At 28.6% G+C, this 24,524-nt stretch overlaps 1 protein-coding gene across 2 annotated transcripts in view; it reads left to right on the plus strand.

The window, feature by feature from the left end:
• Positions 1–24,524, plus strand: part of LOC129988372 (transient receptor potential cation channel subfamily M member 7-like) — a 120,238-nt gene that overhangs the window by 17,572 nt on the left and 78,142 nt on the right. The window contains exon 1 of one of the 2 annotated variants that reach the window (XM_056096587.1): positions 5,928–6,110. The exons of the other annotated variant lie outside the window; for it this stretch is intronic. Coding sequence (XP_055952562.1) covers positions 6,048–6,110 — 63 coding nt within the window. The 5' untranslated portion in view covers positions 5,928–6,047. Of the gene's footprint in view, positions 1–5,927; positions 6,111–24,524 lie in introns of those variants that run through there. 2 annotated transcript variants of the gene reach the window in all.

Genomic DNA, 24,524 nt, shown 5'->3' on the forward strand with positions numbered 1-24,524 from the left:
AATGTATTATCAAGATATATATGTGTACGTAATGAAATCTTTTAATCTAGTTTAAATCTTATTTTTTAATCTTAATTTATGCCATATTAACTTTATTCTAAAATCTTCTCTTATTTCTTGATCTAATTCCCGGTTTTTATTTAATTAATTCTGACATACGCTTAATAAAACTGATTCCGTGGTTACCACACCAGTAAAAAAAAGGGATAAAAATACTTAGCATTCGCACATACTTTTCAGATACCTAAGATTCCCTTGCCTAAATTGACACGTGACAAAGAAATTCCTATCAAAATCTTAGAATAAAGTCATTGAAGAGAAAAAGGAGCACACATACACATTCATATATATATATATATATATATATATATATGGGGTGGGGGAAGTGCTGACAGATCTCGTATCCTGTATGGCGCCATGTTGCGTCATTAATCACGTGATGTTTTCCCGCCATTATTGGAAGACGAGAGTTGGGTAGTGAGTCTGTAAGATGTACAGCTCACGCTCATGTATCTTCATGTGTTCTATGTTGATAATGTTTCGTCCTTTGTCCTTTAATATCAATAAATATGTTTCACATAATATGCTGGTCGTTGCCTTTCCCCACATATATAAAGTAAATCTAAGCATGAATGTGTGCATTGTATTAAAAGTAGTACTTATTTCTATTCTAGCTAAACTAGGATCAAAATTTTGATTATATGTGCTCTGAACTTATCCAGAATTTGAATTTAGTATTCCAACTTGTCCAAATTTTACTCCTAACTGAATAGTTCATATTAAGAAGCATTAATTATATTTAATTTTTTGAAAGCTGGATAATAAAGGAATTTATTTTAAATTTTCAAATTTTGATATAAATAATAAATAGCGTTCGGGAATATGCGAGATGATGATATCTTTGTTCTAGAATGAAAAATGTGTCTCTAATTTAAATAAAACCTCCCGAATTTTCCTTTTTTTTTTTTTTTTTTTTTTTTTTTGCTTATCAAAAAATAATTTATATTGCTATTAAAAAAACTGTCCAATTTTGCTTACGTTGTAAACACCAACAGTAATGGATCACGGCAGTTTATTGGACGAAGTTCAGACAAGCAGTAAATCATTAAAAAAATAGCCACAAGAACCCAAAACGCTAGAAAAGACTGAACTTTGGAGAAATCTTAGGAGATCAAGACTCCAAAGAGAAAATTCACTCAACTTCTTTCTTCTGTCAACTCGACTGACTCTTCTCATCTGTGCGACTCTGCTCTTATAACTGCCATAATAAGACATTAAATGTCCTGCAACAAATATCAGAACTCAAGTTCTACTAGAAATATTGACAAGATTCTCGAATATTCCGGATCCTTTATTTTTGTCAACAAGTTTGTCGTCAAAGCCGTTGATCCTGCATACATTCAGCATTCGTTAGAGCTCTCTCTTAAACTGTCTTCCTTATCCTGAAACCAGCTGCTATGGAGACGATATTACAAATTAGCAACAATATTCAAATCCAGATGAGTTAGAATTATTTTTCTAATTAGATTAGGAAGAATTTCCCTTTTTATCTCTTACTATATAAGAAATAGTCACCTTAATATTGTTACGAATCTGTGATGCGGCTTCCCAGCATAGTTGGTTCCATAGGAGGTCCCAGAGCTTGGCGACAAACTTGGCGACTTGGCGACGAATTTGGCGATTTTGGCGCTAAAATAGATTATACCCGAGAAACATCGAGAATTTTCCCGATCCGTCCAGTAGGAACTGAGTTACGCCTCGAACGTTCCTGATTGGTTGAGAGGTTTCTAGCCCCGCCCCCTGAGACCTATAAAAGGGGCAGCCGCAGCTGCCAGAGTAGTCGTGAATCAGTAGTAGTCGAGATTAGTCGGAATCGACGGTGAAGAACTGGTCTTCCAGGGATTAGCAGAGCAGCGACGGAGTCAAGCGAGTGCTGAACTAAGCTGCGCGCTACTGTCTGCAGTAGAGTCTTGTTATATGCTGCTGTTGTACGCTGCACGTCTCGGCTGAAGATAATCGTCTTCTGTGCTTTATATAGTTGTCGTCCTTGTGCTGTCCTGTGTGTCTGCGTGTAAATAAACGACGTTGTTTCTTTTTCTATTGCCGCCTGCTGATTGAGCGTGTTTCACACCATATAACTCCTACTATCCAAACAAACCCCGGAAATTTCGTAACAATATAAACGTTTATGGGTAATCAATCATCTTGCAAAAAATCACAAATATCAAAAAGCAATCGCAAAATACATCTGGATTTTACCAGTATCAATCACACCTTCCTCCTGTAACCACAACTAGAAGAATGTGTAGATTCCTAGACCATTCTAGGAGAAGCTCATAAAAAATAGTAATTTTATTGAAACAAATTCTTGAAAATTGCTATGCTGCGCTTTAAAATGCCCAATAAATTCATAACAAAAACAATTAGTTTATACTGGCGTCAGAAAAGTAAGTGATGCAATTATTGTGGAAAAGAATTTATTTAAAAATTTTTCTTTTACTATCCATATAAAATAAAATATCAAATTATATTAGCCAGAAATAAAGACAGGTTTCCATTTCGCTCTCAAGCGACAGCTTGACAAACATTCCATAATAGACATCAGTAATATAAACATCCGTGTATAAATATAACATGTTATGCACGAATACAAAATATTTCACATTATGGAAGTGTATTTCTGTGCACGAATTTTTGAAATAGAAGTTCTATATGTGCACGAATTTTCGAAGAATCCACCTATTTTCTACCAAAACTAACAACTCATTTGGAAGTCATGATATAGCAGCCCAGTCGGGAACTTTGGCAATTTACGGTCTAAAACTGTGCACATTATGAAGCTTCTGTCTTAATAAACCGGTTCAATAAACATTTTAATGAGCTTTACAAATATTTTATGATAAATATATTTAGATTTTTTTATAACTTTGCGGAAAAGTATAAGTTTATATTTCTTTATTTAATGACTCAATACTGCGTGACATTTACTTTTGTACATATGCATGTTTAAATAGACACTTGGCGTTTATAAATCCTATAATAATTAAGTGAACGTAATGGAACAAATAGGAACTTCATCAATTACATTTGATACTGTTAATATTATTCTAATATTTTATAGTAACTCGAATTTATATATATATATACATATTTTAATTTATTTATTTGGCAACTATGTCATTAGCATCGATGTGCCTATGAATCCCCATAATCCCCATTAGACTTCCCATTAGAGTCCCCATTAGCATCGATGTGCCTATGAATCCCCATTATAATTCCCATTAGAATCCCCATTAGCATCGATGTGCCTATGAATCTTCATAATCTAGCGAACCCAAGAAACTGCATGTCTTCCTATTCAAAAATCCGCCGCAGATTTTATTATTATTTTTGTTTCGAACCGCTTTTGATAACAAGTTGGTCCGCAAGGATTCATTATTGCTAAAAATTTCAACTAAATAGTTTGCTTAATTACGTCTTGATGGCTTCCTCACCAAAATATTGTTTAATTTTAAAATTTTACATGCACATAACTCATATAATTATAGAAGCCGAGCATCTTTTGTTCATTGTTTTATGTATTTTTCTAACTTTATGTCCATATTTCTATCCATCCATTTATATCACAAAAATGGATGCACTTAAAATTTTTTCAACAACTATTTGATTTCGAAGTTAAACCTTAATTGTACCATAAATTTTCAAATCAAATTTTTAAAGCATGCCCTATATTAAAGCATTCTTAACTTGGAAAAATAAACCAAACATTAATATCATGATCATCAATAAAGGGAAAGAATTCAGAAGGATTATTAAAAGCAACGATGAAAACAATTTGAGTTTTCATTGTTGAATAACAAAATATGATGTTGCAAAATAAATTTAAAATATGTTTAATCGATTAAAAATTTTAAAAAATTAGACGGCAAAATAACATTAATAATAATATGAAAAGACCATTTACCATACCATTACTATTGTTTTGTTTTTAAAATACTATTTTTTTTTTTCAATTTTAAGGCGAAAATCATTTTTATGCTGCATTATTTTTGAAAATTGCTAGGAAAAATCAAAATTTCGCTTAATTTTCAATTTATTAAAATTTTAAATAAAAATCTCTCCTAGATACACATTTCCATCCACCAAATATATATGTGCTAGTTTTGATAGCTCTAGGTCAGTCTGACCAGTTTTTAAATTTATATCAAAATTACTTTTTTTTTTCAAAAAAAATTTCCAGTTGGTTGGCGTAGATGTTGGTTTAACCTTCGACATTTTTTTAAGCTCAGAAAATAATAGCCATTGATATTTTATTGCATTTCTCTTTCTTCAAGAACAGTACAGATCTCACGGGAAGCTTCTGCAGCTCTGGATTAAGCATTAGAGAATTTAGAAGTTATCTTTAGGCAATGCAAATTTAAAGAAACTCTGCATCTTAATTTCCAAAACAATCACATTTTTTATTAATTTAATATTTTTATAATCAGATTTTAAGTCACTAATATTATGATAAAGAGAAATGACAAAGCATTTAATAAATATCATCTTCAGGTTAGTTAGTTTTTAGTATTTCTTGTATAACAAAATTAAAAGCAATTCTAGACATTACAACAAAAATGAAATACTATTTAAATATTCTTATTCAAAATTTACTAAAATATTTGATTTGGGAATGAATCAACAAACTGCGAAAAATGGACTCTATTTATCTGCATACGAATTAGGAAACATAAGCAAAAAAAAAAAAAAAACATAAAATCTTTAAAATAATGTTCTAAATTTTAAACGTTACTCATTTTGATTCGAATAAGAATACAAAGAATTTGAATTCTTATTCAAACTCTTCATCTCAAAATTACACAGAAATTACAGCAAGGAAAAAAAATCTTCAGATTTTGGACCTGAAAATTTGAGGGGCTAAATATTTGCTTACTTTGTTTATTCGATAATCGAATCTTGCTTTGGTAGTTCGATTAAATACAAAAACGAATGGTGTGGAAAATGTTCAGTTTTGTCTACCTGGGGTTCCAATTTAACGATATGATCTGAAAATATTTAAAAATCAATACAAAAAAAATTTTAAAATAGAGAAGAACATTAAATTTCCTTTATGAATTAATATTCTTTAGAACATTATATTTCCTTTATGAATTAATATTCTTTAGAACATTAAATTTCCTTTATGAATTAATATTCTTTATAGAACATTAAATTTCCTTTATGAATTAATATTTTTTAGAACATTAAATTTCCTTTATGAATTAATATTCTTTAGAACATTAAATTTCCTTTATGAATTAATATTCTTTAGAACATTAAATTTCCTTTATGAATTAATATTCTTTAGAACATTAAATTTCCATAGAATAATATAAAAGATTTTATCAATGCGTTTTATTTATGTTTTTTATGCATTTTTATTTATTATTTATTTATGCATTTTTAAATTCGAATAAAACACTCTCATAAGTATTAATCAGACTAACAAAAAATAAACCGTAATTGCTGTTAAAATAGTTATTGCTAATTATATGCAATATTACCGTCGCATTGAATATGATAAGAAAGAAACTACAGATGAGATTCAATGATGTAATCATTCAGTACTAGACATCGGTGTTACTAAATAAAAATCCAATTTCCTCATTACAACTAACAGTTAACACCACTTCGACAAACAACTAGATTGAAAATAACGGTTTTTGCTTTAGCATATTCTTTCTTCAAATGCCCACGCATGAATTATATCTCAACTGACTGAGCGGCCGGTGTGACGCGAAATTGAATGATGTAATGTATTTGCCAGGAACAACTCTATCAGCATAGCTTGCGTTCACTGACTCAACTCACTCGCTCTGTGAAGAAGAGGAGGGGGAAAAACTGTCATTTATGCATCCGTGGTTTTCGATTTGGTGAGTGCTTTTTTTCCGGCGGACACCTGGACTGACTGAGTTCCAGTTTGGAAGATTTTGAAGAAAATCCGATTTGAAGCTGTTTCTGCCATCCATGAGCTTCTTTCTGGTGATCAAATCATTACAAATTGCAATATGATGAAAAAGAAAAAATCAACGAAATCTATCAAATCAACCAAATCGATTAAGCAAAAAAGCGTGAGTGTGATTTTTATTGATTTCTTTTAAGCTTTTAATAATATTCTTTAAATAACTGATATCAAATCAACTTTTATATTTATTATAATACATTTTTTAAAACACAGCATTTTAATTAATACTTCTTTCATTTTGAATTTCCTTCTTTTTTATTCAGCTTATATTTTGAATAATTAATACAACTTCTATTTCTAGATTCAATGGCTATTTTATTTTATTTTTGCTTATTTTATTGTGGAACGAATGAATTTATTGAACAATTCGAATGTTATATCGAAATCGAACGTTTTTAATAAAATATCGTCGTTTCTTGAAATTTCTAATAACATTATGTTAAAATATTATCTGATAACCGAATATATTTTAAGTTAGCATTTTAATTAATATTTCTTTTATTTCAGATTTTATTCCTTTCAATCCAACATATATTTTGAATAATTAATGCATCTCCTATTCTAGATTCAATGGCTATTTTATTTTATTTTTGCTTATTTTTTTATGGAATGAACGAATTTATTGAACAATTCGAATGTTATATGGAATTCGAACGTTTTTATTATTATATAATCGTTTCTTGAAATTTCTATTAATGTTATGCTAACATATCATTTAATAGCTAAATATATTTTAGGTTTAGGGAATAGGGTTAGGTTTAAGGAATACATAGTAGATCAAATATTATGCTTATAGGCATACAAAATATTTTGTAGAAAAAGTTATGGAATTTTTTATTTAATAAACATTATATCTAAATTCTTTTAATATGATACCATTATAATAAATTCAAATCATAATTATCAGTACAATAATCATAATAAGTCATCTTCTATATAAGCATAATGAGATTATAAAATATTTTATCGGATATGTAGATTTAAAAGAACCTGTCCGATATTACTTCCAACATTTGAATCATTTTTATAAATATCATATTATAATGAAATTCTGTAAAAATTTTAAAAAAGTTATATATATATATATATATATATATATATATATATATATATATATATATTATTTTTTATAATTTCTTGAAAAGAAAAAAAATATTTCGGGTATAACACAAAAAAAAACTAAATATTTGACAAACAGTAATTGATATTTATAAAAACAATTAGTCGTCTGTTTTGTTAATCAACTCTTTTTATAATTATTTGAGAAAAATGCAATTTTTGCGAATAACTTAAAACTTAATTTTAAGTAGAATACCAAAGAAATGTTATCTAAAGGGTAATGAAAAAGATGAAACTTGCTAGAATTGAAAATGATTAAAAAATTAATTTAATTTAACACGTGTAACAAAAAAAAAACATTTCGGACGATTCTTTTTAATTTAAAAGAAACAATACTTTTAAAATATATATAATGGAAATGCTTAAGATCTCTCAACATATTTTTTATTTATATTAAAATTATAATTTTTCGAAAGGCAAAAGGCATTCCGTTTTTAAACAATTTTGTGTTTTAATCTTTGAAATTAAATTTTTTAATTTAAAAACGCGATGAATCTACTTAATTTCTTCATTGTTAAGATAGGCATTTGTTTCAATTATAATGAATTTTAATAACTGAAAGCGTTTACGCAATATAGAACTGATTTCTTAATACGCATTGTGAGTCATTACAGAAAAATTTTAATGCTACATTTTTAAAAATTATTATTCCATTAGACGTAGTCATTTGTGCACAGTAGTAGATCCAATTTTTCTCTGCAAACGATAATTTTCAAAAAAGATTCTGAAATTCATAAAGCCGTAATTGAATTCTGATTGCTTACTGCATTTTATTGATCTTGTATATCAATATATACAATACAAATATCCAGAATATTTATAATAAAAGATATGTTAATTTTCTTCTTATTTAAAATTTAACTTTCTTATATGTAGTGCAATTTTCTTTATCTGGAAAGCGGAAAGTTACATTTATCTATCTGAGAAGCGATATTTTCAGTCTTATGTCAAGATGAAATAAAGTTTTACAAGAGTTTTATGTTTATGAAATGGTGTTTTATCGTTTCATAGCCATTTCCTTGTTATTTGAGAAACTATACTAAGTATCGTTGCTGATAGTAAGCTTCCAATAAAGATTTTATCTACATTGTGATTATGGCTGTTATGTCAGTTGCTAAGTTCAGATAAAAGATGAAAAATGCATAAAAGAACGGCTTTTTTTAAATGTTTGTTTGTATTCGGGAAATGTGTTCATAGAATTCGTTTATTATGATATGCGAATAATTTATAAATTAAACGCTGAATTTTCAATAAAAAGAATCAAATTAGATTCTTATATTTTGAATAAATAATAAATATTATATTTTATATTCCATGATTATTTTAGTTCATTTTTATTTATTTTGTAATTGGACTCGACGAATTCGAATATTTTTTTTTAAATAAAATTTAAAACTACAGTTTAAAATAAAATTTAAAAACACTATTGGTTACAGTGGTATTCAAAATACAAAACGGTTTAACCTTGGATTTTCAATTTTAAAAAATAAGTTTTGCATATTGGATAAAATTTCTATGTATCAAATACAAATTTTCATATAAAAATTATGTAGTACATGTATTACAGACAAAAACTGACCACTAATTTCGTTAATAAGAAAGACTAAAAAAAGTAATAAAATTATTTCATCAATTCTTACTGAAATAAAAATTCTCGGAAGACCTGAAGTCGTTTAAAGGAGTAAAACAATAAACAGTTGAGGGGAAGTCATATATCACATTCTTAGCTTCTGTTTTACGTATTTTAAGATTTGAAAGTTTTATTATTATTATTTAAAAATCAGTTTAATTTTAGTTTTATTGCAGTGAATTAAGAATATGTTTGAATAGGAAGTTAAGTTTAACAAAAAAGGTAGGAAATGGAATGAAAAACTATCGGCAAGCTCGGTTTTAAAAATTTTGAAAATTCGCCGTATTTGATAAATTAATTTTAAATGAACTTCGAGCTTAACAAATTAATTATATATAATTGTTTTTAATTTAAAAAATGATAAACAAATTTTAATATGTGCTGTTGTGTATTGAAATTTCTATACATAATTTTTTTAGGAACCTTCAATTTTAATGTGTATAAGTTCCACGGGATCAAACGTGTTTAAGTCAACCATCTAATTCTCCGACCCGCCACGAAGGCGCACGGATTTAAACCATAAAACTGAATGACCGGACCGCCGCAACAGCAACATTGGCGGGAAATGTGGTTGAATCCTAAGGTCCGTCACTGGCCACGGTACAACCCTCCCCGAAGGAAGTACGTCCCGTCATCAATGGGAGGAGTCAGATCCCCCACCTATTAGTGTACCGTCCAGGGTGGCGAGATCCAACCACCATGCCGGAAGCATCTCATCCTCATTTCGAGGTCCCCCCCCGGGGGTTTAAACGTGTTTAAAAATAATTTTGCGGCATGTTTGTTAGAATCAGTGCCGTTTTAAAGCTATCCAAGAATAATAGACCTCAAGTTTTAAACTGCTGATAGCACTCGAATGTTTTCAAGTTTCCCTACCATAGTAGCGTGAAAGTATTAAATTCACAAATTCAACCTTCACTAGGCCCAACCGTCCAGTTTGGTTTTTTATAAAAATTGGGTGTCAGACCTATGATCCTCTAAGTCCTGGTCTCAACCGCGTCATCTCAACCGAATTGGATCAGAGCAGTTTTAGATAATATCTCGTTAATTCAGAACTTTGATCAATTAGGATAAATCAAACTGAGCATTATAGCATCTTCAAACCAAATACTTCCATAGCCGGTCCAATGAATACGCTTGAAAATACACCGTCAGTACACATGATCAGTCAAGATTATGTCACATTAATTCGGGCACTTGCCACATTTGGTGGATCTTGGATTATCTGATATTTATCAGAATTTTTGCTTAATAATTTCTAAAATTTAAAATATCAATTTGTTTAATGATAAAACCTGATTCCATTTATTAATGTTCATAAACATAAAATATTTTAGAAACTGGTATTGGAAAATTCACAACACAATGCCTAATCATGGTTACTTTCTGCTTTCTAAGATGAACATATTTATTTTATAAATTGTTGGACTGATATTCTTAAATATAAATGGTCGCGAACTCCAAATGGTAAGGTTTTAGCTTTGAATCTATGTTCGAATCCCGATTCCATTAATGATCCAACGTATACAAGGGCTTGTCGTGAACTTGAGGTCCAGAGTCAAACATCTTTCCGCTGAAATGGCATGAAACTTCGGACAAAAATATGCCGACTCAAGTGCTCTTTCCATCATCTGACCAAGGTTTGGTTTGGTTTGGTTATATTAACGTCCCATTTGAAGCAACACTAGGGCTATTTTGGGACGGACCTCGTAATTTTGAACCACGGTCAGATGACGAGGACGACACCTGAGCTGCCCCCCCCCTCTTCACACCACACCACACCAGCGGGAATCTTACCAAGGATCAAAATCACAAGATCCATGCTCATTACCAATGAATTTTCTTATTGACAGGTTTATTAGACACTAATTGCTCTTCTCGACCAGCTGGTTTTCTGGAGATATTGTTTACATTTAGTTTCAGTTAAATCATTTAAATATTAACTTCATATCCATAATATTGTGAAATTGCCAGACATTAATGTCACTTTAATTGTCTTAAATGTGATCCGTTTCTTGTGTGCATGAATCTTTATAATGAAAACTATTTCTATGAAATCATAGAGCTATTAAAAATATAAATACCTTATTTATTTATCTTCTAAATTTCGAGGTATTGTAATTTCACTATTTCATTTGTCTAGTAAATTACACAGATATTAAACAAAATCCTTCCTTCTTAGTTTTCAAAAATTCAAGAAAATCACACGTTTAAATATTTTATGAAACAACAATGAGCTGGCGTCCTGGCATAGTGGTAGCGCGTCTTCCACGTGACCTGGGCGGGGGTTCGGCTGGTTGGGGCATGGTTGTTCTTCATCTGTTCTATCTGTGAGATGTGTGAATCCCCCCCCCGTAAATAGGGGTTGTGCAAGCGAATGTGATGCGTGACATACTCTTGGCTACACGTATGACATACCCTCATACGTTTGGCTACACGTATGACATACTCTCATACGTGTAGCTAAGACATACTCTTGGCACTAGTTGGCGCTACTAAAACAAGAGACGTTCCTTTGGCTTAAAATCGCTGACTTCGTCAGCGAGTTTATAATGGCACTTGTCCATGGCAAGTGCCATTATAAACAACAACATGAAACAATGAAAACGATTTCAATTTCGGGACAATAATTAGATCTATTGTTGGAAATCACGAAAAAAAAATATTTTTTTAAAAAAATTGCCAAGATTAAATTGGTATTATTAAAAAGATAATTTTATAAAATTTTTAAATGGTGTAAAATACATCTTTTTACGATAATATATTCGGAAATTACCACGAAAAATGCCAAAATTTCAGCATAATTTTTTTATTAATTAATATTCTAACTAAAATTTCAAAAACGCACATTTCCACTCTCCAAGGTATATGTGTGCCAAATTCGGGTAACTATAGATTGTGCAATAATATTTTTTTGAAGTGGCTATGGAAAAATTCCAAAATTCAGCTGTTTCAATTAATTAATATTCTAATTAAAATTTCAAAAAGCACATTTCCACCCTTCAAGGTATATGTGTACCAAATTCGGGTAACTATAAATTGTGCAATAATACTTTTTTGGAAGTTACTATGGAAAAATTCCAAAATTCAGCTGTTTAATTAATTAATATTCTAATTAAAATTTCAAAAAGCACATTTCCACCCTTCAAGGTATATGTGTACCAAATTCGGGTAACTATAAATTGTGCAATAATACTTTTTTGGAAGTTACTATGGAAAAATTCCAAAATTCAGCTGTTTAATTAATTAATATTCTAATTAAAATTTCAAAAAGCACATTTCCACCCTTCAAGGTATATGTGTACCAAATTCGGGTAACTATAAATTGTGCAATAATACTTTTTTGGAAGTTACTATGGAAAAATTCCAAAATTCAGCTGTTTAATTAATTAATATTCTAATTAAAATTTCAAAAAGCACATTTCCACCCTTCAAGGTATATGTGTACCAAATTCGGGTAACTATAAATTGTGCAATAATACTTTTTTGGAAGTTACTATGGAAAAATTCCAAAATTCAGCTGTTTCAATTAATTAATATTCTAATTAAAATTTCAAAAAGCACATTTCCACCCTTCAAGGTATATGTGTACCAAATTCGGGTAACTATAAATTGTGCAATAATACTTTTTTGGAAGTTACTATGGAAAAATTCCAAAATTCAGCTGTTTCAATTAATTAATATTCTAATTAAAATTTCAAAAAGCACATTTCCACCCTTCAAGGTATATGTGTACCAAATTCGGGTAACTATAAATTGTGCAATAATACTTTTTTGGAAGTTACTATGGAAAAATTCCAAAATTCAGCTGTTTAATTAATTAATATTCTAATTAAAATTTCAAAAAGCACATTTCCACCCTTCAAGGTATATGTGTACCAAATTCGGGTAACTATAAATTGTGCAATAATACTTTTTTGGAAGTTACTATGGAAAAATTCCAAAATTCAGCTGTTTAATTAATTAATATTCTAATTAAAATTTCAAAAAGCACATTTCCACCCTTCAAGGTATATGTGTACCAAATTCGGGTAACTATAAATTGTGCAATAATACTTTTTTGGAAGTTACTATGGAAAAATTCCAAAATTCAGCTGTTTAATTAATTAATATTCTAATTAAAATTTCAAAAAGCACATTTCCACCCTTCAAGGTATATGTGTACCAAATTCGGGTAACTATAAATTGTGCAATAATACTTTTTTGGAAGTTACTATGGAAAAATTCCAAAATTCAGCTGTTTCAATTAATTAATATTCTAATTAAAATTTCAAAAAGCACATTTCCACCCTTCAAGGTATATGTGTACCAAATTCGGGTAACTATAAATTGTGCAATAATACTTTTTTGGAAGTTACTATGGAAAAATTCCAAAATTCAGCTGTTTCAATTAATTAATATTCTAATTAAAATTTCAAAAAGCACATTTCCACCCTTCAAGGTATATGTGTACCAAATTCGGGTAACTATAAATTGTGCAATAATACTTTTTTGGAAGTTACTATGGAAAAATTCCAAAATTCAGCTGTTTCAATTAATTAATATTCTAACTAAAATTTCAAAAACGCACTTTTCTACCCTTCAAGGTATATATGTGCCAAATTCAGTAGCTACAGATCAAACGATATGCCTTGTAGAGCCCCAACGCACATACTCAGATTTAGCTTTATTATAAATAGAGATAAACTCTGTTCCTATGTATAGATATTGTTGGAACATAATTGCTTTTAAACCACAGAGGTTAAAAACTTAAAAGTCCAATAGCGAGACTGTATCTGATTGCATCAATTTAATGCAATATTTCTAATCTACAAATTTTACATTTTTTCAATTCTTTTTCCTTGCAGGGTAATCTTTAATTAATTTACACATGTCTAACGGCCTCAAAAGATGTAAAGAAGCTTCATCTACCAACATCAACATTTCTTTTTTAGTTTAATCTGTAACCATTATTAGTTTTTAGTTTAAAAAAATGTCTGGTATTTTGCTAAAGGTTGATCGCTGTGGTTTTCTCTCCAAGGGTTTATCACAGTTTTTTTTTTTTTTTTTTCTATTTTGTATTCATTCAACTGGTTACATAATCTCATTTTTATAGGCACTGAAGGTATAGGATGACGTTATGTTATGTTGATATATTAAAATGAAAATCCCAGGATATAGTAGTTTTTATGTGAATCTTTGATATAGTTTATTTTAAAAGTGGCCTAGAAAATAACTTTTTTCTCTTCTGGGACAATCAAAATCCTGCATCAGGGATATTTCTTCGAGCTACACCACTATTCGATTTGTTAATATAACGAATTGATATTATTAGTAAGCTGCAGTGAAAGAGGAATTATTATCAAATTCATTGAACGGAAGATCCTGTTCGGAATAAAATATCCTTTACTGATAAATTAATAAATAAAATATTTGAAATACCTTTCTTATCCGAGTATCACAATACCTAATAACTGAAAAGGGGTTTTACTTTTGTTTTTACCTCGGGCTTTTTACAAACTGTTAGAAAAACTTTCTTTTCTTCTCATTATTAACGTAATTAAGATTCTTTTTTGTTAGTTATTATGAGTTTTGTAGTTTATTTTAAGGATTTTTCATTTAGTTTTATAAATTAATTTAAATTTCTATTTAAAATCTAACATCGAAATTTTGTTCTTTAAGATATACATATAAACATTTTATAAATTTCAAATATTTATATTTATATATTGTACTAATCGCCTTTGGCGACCAGTAGGTTCGCCAATCTTAATGTTCGTTAAAATTTTAATAATTAAATATTTTATGCAATTCCTACTTTAATAGCTTCTTCATCAAAATATTTTAAAACTTCAAATTTTGATAGTCATATAATTCACTCATAATATTATAAACGCCTTCAGTCGTATATGTCACGTAATATGTATCTCTCTAATTTTCTGTTAGCTCCCGTAGAATTTATACTTTAAATTAAGTGGAAAGGATTAATCTGCAATTAATCTGATAATATTTTTTACTGAAACAAAGCATTTTTTGTAATATGATTACTGAAAACAGTCACTGAGCATTTAAACCTTATGCGCACTAAAGAATATCTTTCTTAATTTATGTAATATTTCAAGAATTTGTCAACAAAATTTTCTCAGATTCATCATGACCAGATCGATTCATTAACAATGTTTAATTTTAAATGCATCAAACACTAAGAAAATAAAACGAATCGTTTAAAATAATCGTTTGAAAACAGGTTAAAAAATCTACTTAAAAAACGATGGACTTAAAACTATAAGCATATACAAAAATATATATAACTAACATATATACACTTTAATTACAAAAGCATGCAACTAATCTAAAAATAATTTAAATCATCCGTTGATAATGGTTGTCATGTCAACAATCAGAATACAATGCTCAATTTTCAACGCCAGTTACGGTAACGCAAATGCATGAGTTTTTCTACGCCAGTTGGAATAACGCTATGCAGATTAGACATTTTTAATTTCTTTTATTCTTTTTTATTTTAATTCAAAAGTACTTCAGAATGAATCTGAAAGATCGATTCATTAACAACGTTTAATTTTAAATGCATCAAACATTAAGAAAATAAACAGAATCGTTTGAAATAATGAGCCGAAAAATCTTAAGCCTAGACTCATTTCTGTTGGGGGAAAAAACTGAAGCCTTACTCATTTGGCGGTGGGGAAAATGAAAAGATTTTTTTGGCTGGAAAGTTAGTTTTTAATTAATGATTAAAATTCTAATTAAAAATTCAAAAAAAGGGACCCCAGGTGCACATTCACGGCCTCCAAGGTATACATGTACCAAATTTGGTACTGTAGGTCAAATGGTCTTTTCTGTAGAGCGCCAACACACACATACACATTGAGCTTTATATTATAAGTATAGATTATTGTAGTTTTTTTTCACTGCTTCCAAGTAGCACAAAAATATTGCACACAATTCTTGATATTGCATAGTACAGTTGAATTAACTATATATGATGAGACAGATTTATTTTGCTTAATCTATATGTTTATCGAAAAATTAAATAATAATGAAAAATGCACGAAATGTTAAAGAAATATTTATATGAAGAAAATAAAGTTTAATTAATAACTAAAGATTGTTTAGGCAGTTGTGATTCTTTAAATTTTATTATCAAATACAGAATTGTCATTTTATTCATTCTTTATCATTATTATAATTGTTATTTAAAGTTTTTGAGTGTCTGAATGCCATAATTCAAATATCTAAATTTCTTATTGCATGAGGATACTAATTTTAAAAACAATGAGCAATCTTATTGTTTAACAGAATTCTCGTATATTGTGAGGAAATGTTGCGTGTTTTAGAAAAGTTTTAAAAACAGTGACCTAAAAATTGTTTATTAATAGAAAAAAAATAACAATGTCTTGCAACATTAGGAATGAATTGAATCTAAAACAGTAGAACAAGTCTTAGTATTAAAAAGTATTGTAAAAAAGAACATCAAACGATGTTTCTCCCTTCTTTTCATATATTTAAAAGTAACTGATGCATAAAAAAAATAAGATTCAAAGATTTCTACTCTAAAAACAAAATGAATGTGACAGTAGCCGATATAGAACTTTTTTTTTTTTTTTTTTACCTTTTTGGCAAAAAAATCTGACTTGCTAAGTGTCAACGCTAAATCTGTTTTTAGGACATTGAAAGGAATATTAGGAAAAGAAACGAATATTCTAATACAAGCTTCACTTCATTTTAAAATTGCTGAATTTAACTTAGGAAATAGATTTTTTTTTTTTTTTTTTTTTGATTTGGAAAAATGCGAAACCTGTATACTTTTAATTTTTTTACACATTTTTATTTAACTTACTTCGTTTAATATTTGTAGCAATGAAATTTCATAAGCGAATTTTCAATCACTTTCTTTCATATTAGAATTCTGACTACTTTAGCAAGTATATTCTCGACAGCATTTCTCTATTTTAATATTTTCCAAAGTTATTTGTCAGTTAATCATTTAATATAAATAAATTTTGATCCATTTCAGTGGCATCACATGATAGTGAATTTGAAAAAAAATGTTTTCAAATGCCCATAATTGTATAATAATGAATTATAAACTTTAAACTTAAAAGTAGAAAATAATTAATATAAAAAAGTCTACACTTTATAGTACACTATTAAAGAGGGTTTTAAAAAAATATTATAATATAACCATTTTTTATCTTATCTAAGAAAGTAGCAGCGTAAAACTTACGCAAAAGAAAGAAGTTTAAGAAAGAAGCTTAAAATATACTTAATGTTTATTTTCACAGCTAAACAGTGATGTGCTCGGTGCAAATCATTTAAGCAAAAGTAAACGCATTTCTCTTGAACACAAACATCTGCGCAGTTTTAAAATTAGAAATGAGGGAGAAAAACCATTGCATCTTTGTATTCCTGCATTTAACTAATTACCTTATTTTGAAGAATAACACTTGAAAAGGAATGCTTTCTTCTGTAGAGGAAAAGATTTTTTTTTCTTTTTTTTTTTTTTGCACCATTTCGGTAATTTCCTGTCTGAGACATAATTATGGTAAAAAAAAAGACTGTTAATTACTTTCTCCTAGATTATAATGCCAACTTTCGATGAGTTAAGTTTTTTGTGAAGAAACACTTAGGAAACTTTTATATTTTATTCGATTTATTATTAGCTTATATTTTTATATATAACTTTTCTAATTAAAAGTTAATTAATATTTTGTTAAAGATGGAAGTCAACTATATGCTTAAATCTAGAATTTAATTCTATTTTTTTTTCTCTTTATTACAAAAAGCTATTATTTGATTCAACCGTTATTAAACAAGATGATTCAAAAATTAAGCGTACGATTTCTTAAGGGAAAATTGAGAAACGAGAGGTTACACAGCAATGAAGAAATAATAAACCTTATAAAGCTGGTTTGTATGCGATTATATAGAAAGAAATTACAAAAATTATTCTGCAGTGTACACACAACTTAAATGCCAAATGACTCTGCTTTCAATTTTCATATTTAAAAAAAAGATATAGTCGGTTTCAATAAAAAATAAATTTTATATATTAATTGCAGTTTAACATTTCCACTTTAATTTAAAGTTGAAATTTTATGGGCACTGACAGAAAATTAAAGAGAGAGATAAGCAATACAATGGACAGAACTGTTTAAGGCTTACATAATAGTATGATTGAATTATATAACTATCAAAATCTGAATTTTAAAAATGTTTTGAAGTAAAAGCTATTAAGATACCAAGTTACATAAAATATTTAATTGAAAATTTTAGCGATCATTAATACTGGCGAACCGGCTGATCGCCAAAGGCGGCTGTTAATAATAAAATTGCTCTTGGACACCTCATACATTTGTCCATTTCACGTGATATTTATTTTTGTAATTTCATTTCATATTTATTTATTTATTTCATTATTTTAACATTAACCTGGAAACAATTTTGAACTGGAGTAAGAATCTCCCGAACGCTCAACATTGACAATTATTTCCTACGTATTTTTCACATAAAATGGAATCATTCAATTCGCTATCGCGGGTTTGCTATCACGATTAGCTATCCAAACAGTCACGGAAAAAAATCTTCCAGCTTCCAGTAAGTACTTCGAGTAATGACCTTCGTGTTGACCACAATGAGATTTGGGCGGACATCTAAAATGTGAAAATGGTCTCTTGAGAATTCCTCTGGTTTTTTTTATCGTCCACCAATGCGGGTACATTTTCTACAGCTACGTTGGTAGAAGCTGTGTGATTTAAATTGTGCAGTTGTGGAATGGTGATAAATTATCGTTTGGGAATTTAAGTGAATTGAATGGAGAATGAAAAAAAGAGCATTCGCTTCAATTTCCTGAGAATAATTTCTTTGTTTATCAAAATAAAAATAATATAAAATGGCAAATTGAAAAAAATGTAGGAAAAGAAATTGTATTTTAAATAAAATTAAACTTATCTGAAAATTTTTCACATGTTTATTTTAAGAAACAAATGTTTTCAATTTTAGAAACAAAGTTTGGTACAGTTTTAAGTATTACATCAATAGAAATTATAGATTTTAAATTTCTTTATCTTTATTTGTATTGATAAATTACCTTAACTATTAAGAAATAGTTTTCCTTTTAACTACTGAATAAATTTAAAAAATAAAATCAAACAAAATTTCTTTGCTTTTTTTTCATACCCATTGTCTTAACATAATTTTATTATGTTAAGACAATTGTTGCAATTTTATTATGTTAAGACAATTATTGCAATAACAATAATTTTATTTATTAAAGGGTTTAACATTATGATTACAGAGCTTAATTTTTTTCATTTATATGTAAATTAAGAAGCCAAACCCCAGAAAATATTCCATGTATTTAAAAAAAATAACTTGATTTTGTTACTTATATAGTAATATTTTTTTTTGTTTCAAAAGGTTGTATAAAATTATATGCTGAACCTTCTTGTCTTCAGTAATCAGATTTTTTTAAAAATGAAGCAATATGCAGAATTTTTATGAAATTACTTTATTTGCATAATTTCAGTTTGATTTTTAAAACGATACGAGAAGGTGCTTGATTTGGCATTCAAAATACAAAGATGGGTTTTGCAAAATTTTCAAATAATAATTAGTTCATAAATTTCATTATCTGCCTCGAATAAAACTCTTATTTTAAGTATCAAAAAATGCATTTTATGCATGCATGCATAAATTAACACTTTTTTATTATTTCATTTTATGAATAACTAATTGAGTTGTACCCTTATATTATTGTATACTTAAAATAACTGTCTTCTATCAACATTAAGTATTGATATTATGATATACAGTGAAACAACATTTAAAAAGCATAATTCTTTCCCATATCTTAGTAGTAATGCGAAATATTTGCTAAGAGAAACATATTTTCTATTAGAATCCGTGTAAATAGGACAACGCGTTCCATTCCGAAAAGAAATACTCATTCAAATTTACAATAATGAAATTTTAAATTTATAATGTATGTTTTTTTTTAATTTACAAGATAGTTATCTGAAAATATTTGTCAGTGGCTACACTTCAAAATTTGGCGAAAATCTGACACAGCATTATCATTAAATGAATTCGTAGAACGTACAGCTACTTCCTTATTAGGACGATGCAATAACTTTTAGAATCTTCCTTATTTAACTGTAAATTATTGCTCCCTATTTCCTCCTCTTTTTGTTAAATCTCCTCCCCAGCATTTTGCTATGACACAAAATGGAACTCCATAAGCTCTTTGGTAGTTCTTGATATGTTCTTCCATCAGGTCATCATACTTTTGACCATTGACATGATCTTATATATTAAGGCTTCAGAGGTACTTCTTCAAACCCCTTGGAGTCGCATCTTAGGATCCTATCAAACCAAAATTTTCTTCAAATAAGAGCTCATGAAGATGAATGATGCAGACTGTGATGTCATGGTGTCACCTCTATATTCGTTCTATGAAAGAAGAAACAGCTAAGTGCAAAATTTGGTATATCTAGACTCAACTGTTTGCCTTAAAGAGCGTTTTGAATGCTTTTTTGCATCATTCATCAATAAATTTACAAAAGGTGTACCAACCAAAAAATATCATTATGTTAAATTCTAAATCCTTATAATTTCTTATTATATTAAATTCTGAATCATTTGTTGTACATTAACAGAGGATCTAAAACCAATTTCCGTTCAAAGTCTCTCTGAAAATAGAAAAGGAAGCAGAATATGAGCACAATCAAAGGGAAAATGCTTGTTTATTTTTCAGAGAACTTCACCGCTGCTTTCAATTCATGCACATCTGGGATTAAAGTACACAAAGGTGAAAGTTCTTTATGCAGCTGGCGTTAAACTATCTTTTATTTGAATGATGACTGAAATTTTTGAAGAATATAATCATTTCAGCAATTAGATTAATTTGGAAGTGCTTCATTCGTTCACATATAATAAGAAAAATGATTTCATTGTATTCTTTTTAGAAATGTGTTTGACATTACTAAAACTAGAGTAGTTTATCTGGATATTACTAAATATTATTTTACACTTTTCTCCTGTACTACAGTTATTATTATTTTTTTTACGAGGGAAAAAAATTGTAATCATCAAAAACTTTAAACTCGAGATTTTGCCTTATTTCTCTGGATTCGAAAAACACATTTGTGGAATTACATTTGTCTGCCTGTCTGTGAGCACAACTCAAAAAAATGTGAGTTACACTAGTGAAAATTGATACATGAACTTTACACCAAAATCATAAATTTCTTTCAAATTTTCAACGAAATCTATCAACAATAAGTCTGGCAAGCTAGCTTTCAAAATAGAGGTGAATACGATAAACTGCAAGACTAAAAACGCTAAATGGATAAAATTTGGCACACAGATTTAGCATCTAATGTATAGATTTGAGTCAAATTTTGAACCAAATCCTCCAAGGGGTTTATTGTCTTTGTAATTTCACATGCATGTAAATGTGATGACTCAAAATCCGACTGCTTAAATGAGATTTTGTACACAAAATTAACATCTAATGTTTAATTTTTTATCAAATTTAACTGAATCTGTTAAGGAACTTCCGGCTGTTGGACTGTTCTTAACCATACTTATAGAAACGATAGCTCAAAAAGGCAACAACTCAAATAACTGGAATTTGATATGTGATCTTGTTATTAAAATTGTAATTCTGAGTCAAACTGTAATCGAAAAAAGGGCTTCCAAAACGTATACTTGGTTTTCTTTATTAGAGAACAGAACATAAAACTTTCATGTGTGGACGCTAAAGATAAAAATCTGAGCACTCGCGTCCAAGATTCATTTAATCGTCCGGTGAAAAGAGGGGTGAGGTTTATTTACGAGAAAGTTTTGCAGAGACCTGTTCCTCTGGCTATATGTAAATTTCGATGATATATATCAGTTTTCATTTCAAAAACGATTGATCAGCAATAAAATTTTGACTATATCGGTTTACCTATTTATGATAAATCAACTTTTGAACATTGCAAAACAATCACCCTTCGTAAATTTTTATTTTGAGTTTTGAAAAATAATTTGCCTAAGATCATTTGTTGTTGTTGTTTTATTTTACTTATATCAATCTAATTCTGTTTTATATACATTAGATTCGATTAGAAAGCAGCATTTATAGCGAATGCTGGATTTCCCTTTAGTAGAATTTCATCTTTAGTTTATTTTAGCTGAATTAATTTCCCATTTTGAAACTACAAGTTAATTACATTTGGATGATTTGCCGATTTGAGAGACGGATTGCGGACTACTTGAACTCGAAGTTCCTAATCTCCGTGTCTAGCAATACTGACTATAAAATACCAAGCAAATGCATTTGCATGCGAAAAAAATGATGACTGCAGAAGAAAAATAAAACATTAGATAACATAACAATAATGAATATTTGAAGAATAATGGGAATGAAAGAAAATAAAAAAGAGGGTACATTGGAGTGAACCGTATAGTTTGGAATCGCATGCAGATGACGAAGACGATAACTGAGCCATCAAATTTCTATAGTTTCTCAGTTGAGAACATTTGATCTGGAAGAATGTAACTTGATACTCTCTACTTCTGAGGTCAACAATCCGTCATTGTGGTTGCAGCTTAGAAAGATTATGCAGTCTTTTTAAAACTTCTGAAAGGTTTCTTCTTAACAAGATGTTACATTTGTTTTCATTTTGTACCTTAAATTAATTTCAGATACTTACACCTAAGTTTTTCAAAATTTTTGAAATTCAAGCACTGATAGCCAATATTTATAAAGCATTCATATGAAAGCTCTATAAAATTTATAAAACATTAATATAAATGTTTTACAAAATTTATAAAGCATTAATATAAATTCATTATAAATTTCGTGATAAAACATTCATATAATAAACAAAACGTTCATAAAACAACGTAAAAACGAAAGATATAAAATAAATAAAATTAGATAACAGAAAGATAACAAGTGTATAAAAATATAATAGCACTGAAATTAAATTTTTCACTATAGTATCAGATATACGTAAATATAGCGACCTGAATGTGAAGTAGTCCTGATACGTAGGATATATGAATATATATACATGCGCTTAGATAGGATCATGGCTTTCTTGTGTTAGATCTTGGTTTGCAGGCAGAGGCTTCAGCTGGAAGCTCGATTTTCAGAGAACCTTCCTCTATCTACACTTGGTGTACGTTAAATCCAATATGGAAGGTCAAGCCACCTCCCGTTGGTGTGGTATGGAATCTTGAACATTAGGGATGTAGGATCAGGTGTCATTCTGTGCTTCTGATTGTGCTTCAGAATAATGTTTGTTCCAAAACACTCCTCCTGTCGCTTCAAAACAGAGAATTAATATGTACTTGCACACATGTATAGACAAATATTATATAGACAGATATTACATATAGATAGATGTAGTTATAATGTAGATATAGATAGAGAGAGAAAGTGAGACTAAATTATATTTTTGCATATGCGTACATATATAGACGATATTACTCGTGTACATTGGTAGATATTATAGATTTACATATGCACTCGCATGTAGACAAATATTGTACACATATAGACAAACATTGCTCACATATCTAGACAAATATTGAGTACCATCGCTAATGTGTATTTCTACTCAGAATTATAGACTTATTTTTAAAAGCTTGATGTACACGTACATATAATGCTCCGATAAATTGCTCACAAAAAAAAAAGAAAGAAAACAAAAACGTAATATTTACCTTCAAAGGATCATTCAAAAAAAAGTTTGATATCTTACGTTAATGTCATTATTAACAGGATGAAATGATGCTAAAACAAACATTGCCAAAATGATCACTAAAATAAAGAATATTAAGTTGCCGTGTATTTACTCAGGTTTGAACTTGCTGATAGACTCAATTAAACCACATCCTGTTGATATCTGTTTCATGATTGCATAAGTGTATGAAACAAATATTAGCTTCCAAAATATTTTTTTTGCACTAGATGAAATAATTTTCGTTAAAAAAAATGTGTTGAACAGAGATGTTAAAAACTTTTAAAGCGTATAACAATATTCGCAAGCATTTGTTAACCTCATAGAAGAATTTTTCTCCAAAAAATTACAGCCATTCTAGAATAATGCTTTATTCTGACTTAACAATAATTAATTCCTATAGGACTGTCAATAGTAATTTGTAAATGAAATATCTCTTTTAAATATAAAACAATTTTAACACTAGTTTTACCAAGGCATCATTTTGACCATTCTGAGAAAACTTTTCGTTAATTTTCTTTAAGAAAATTATTGCCGTATTTTATGAAAATATTTTAATTAATTTTTACTTGCATTTATAAGACAGATAAACGCAAATCTTATCATTTTCTTTTTTTTTAAATTTTGGTGGAATGTATATAGTATACCTACTTTTGCCAAAGGGAGCATTTTGACCATTCAAATAAATATTGTTGTGAATACATGCATTTATATTTAAATATGTAACGGTTTGATAGGGACGCACATAGATATAGGTATAAATATAGAAATAAGTATGTGTTAGTAAAATGTGTGTATATAAGAAGCAAGAGGACGAAGCCAAAAGTCAATCAGATAGAAGTTATTATGTTTTTAAGAAGAAGTGTGAGTCAATGTTTTGGTAAAATGATCTTGAAGACCTAGATTAGAAAATAACACCTTTTTTAGAAAATAAACACAGAGGAACTGTCTATCACACCAGACCTCAACAAATATAATGAAAATATAGAAGTTTTTTTTTTTTTTACTTTAATTTCATAATAGATAGGTCAGTTTATATATT

The sequence above is a fragment of the Argiope bruennichi genome, chromosome 10 (assembly GCF_947563725.1).
Source record: "Argiope bruennichi chromosome 10, qqArgBrue1.1, whole genome shotgun sequence".
NCBI lineage: Eukaryota > Metazoa > Arthropoda > Arachnida > Araneae > Araneidae > Argiope > Argiope bruennichi.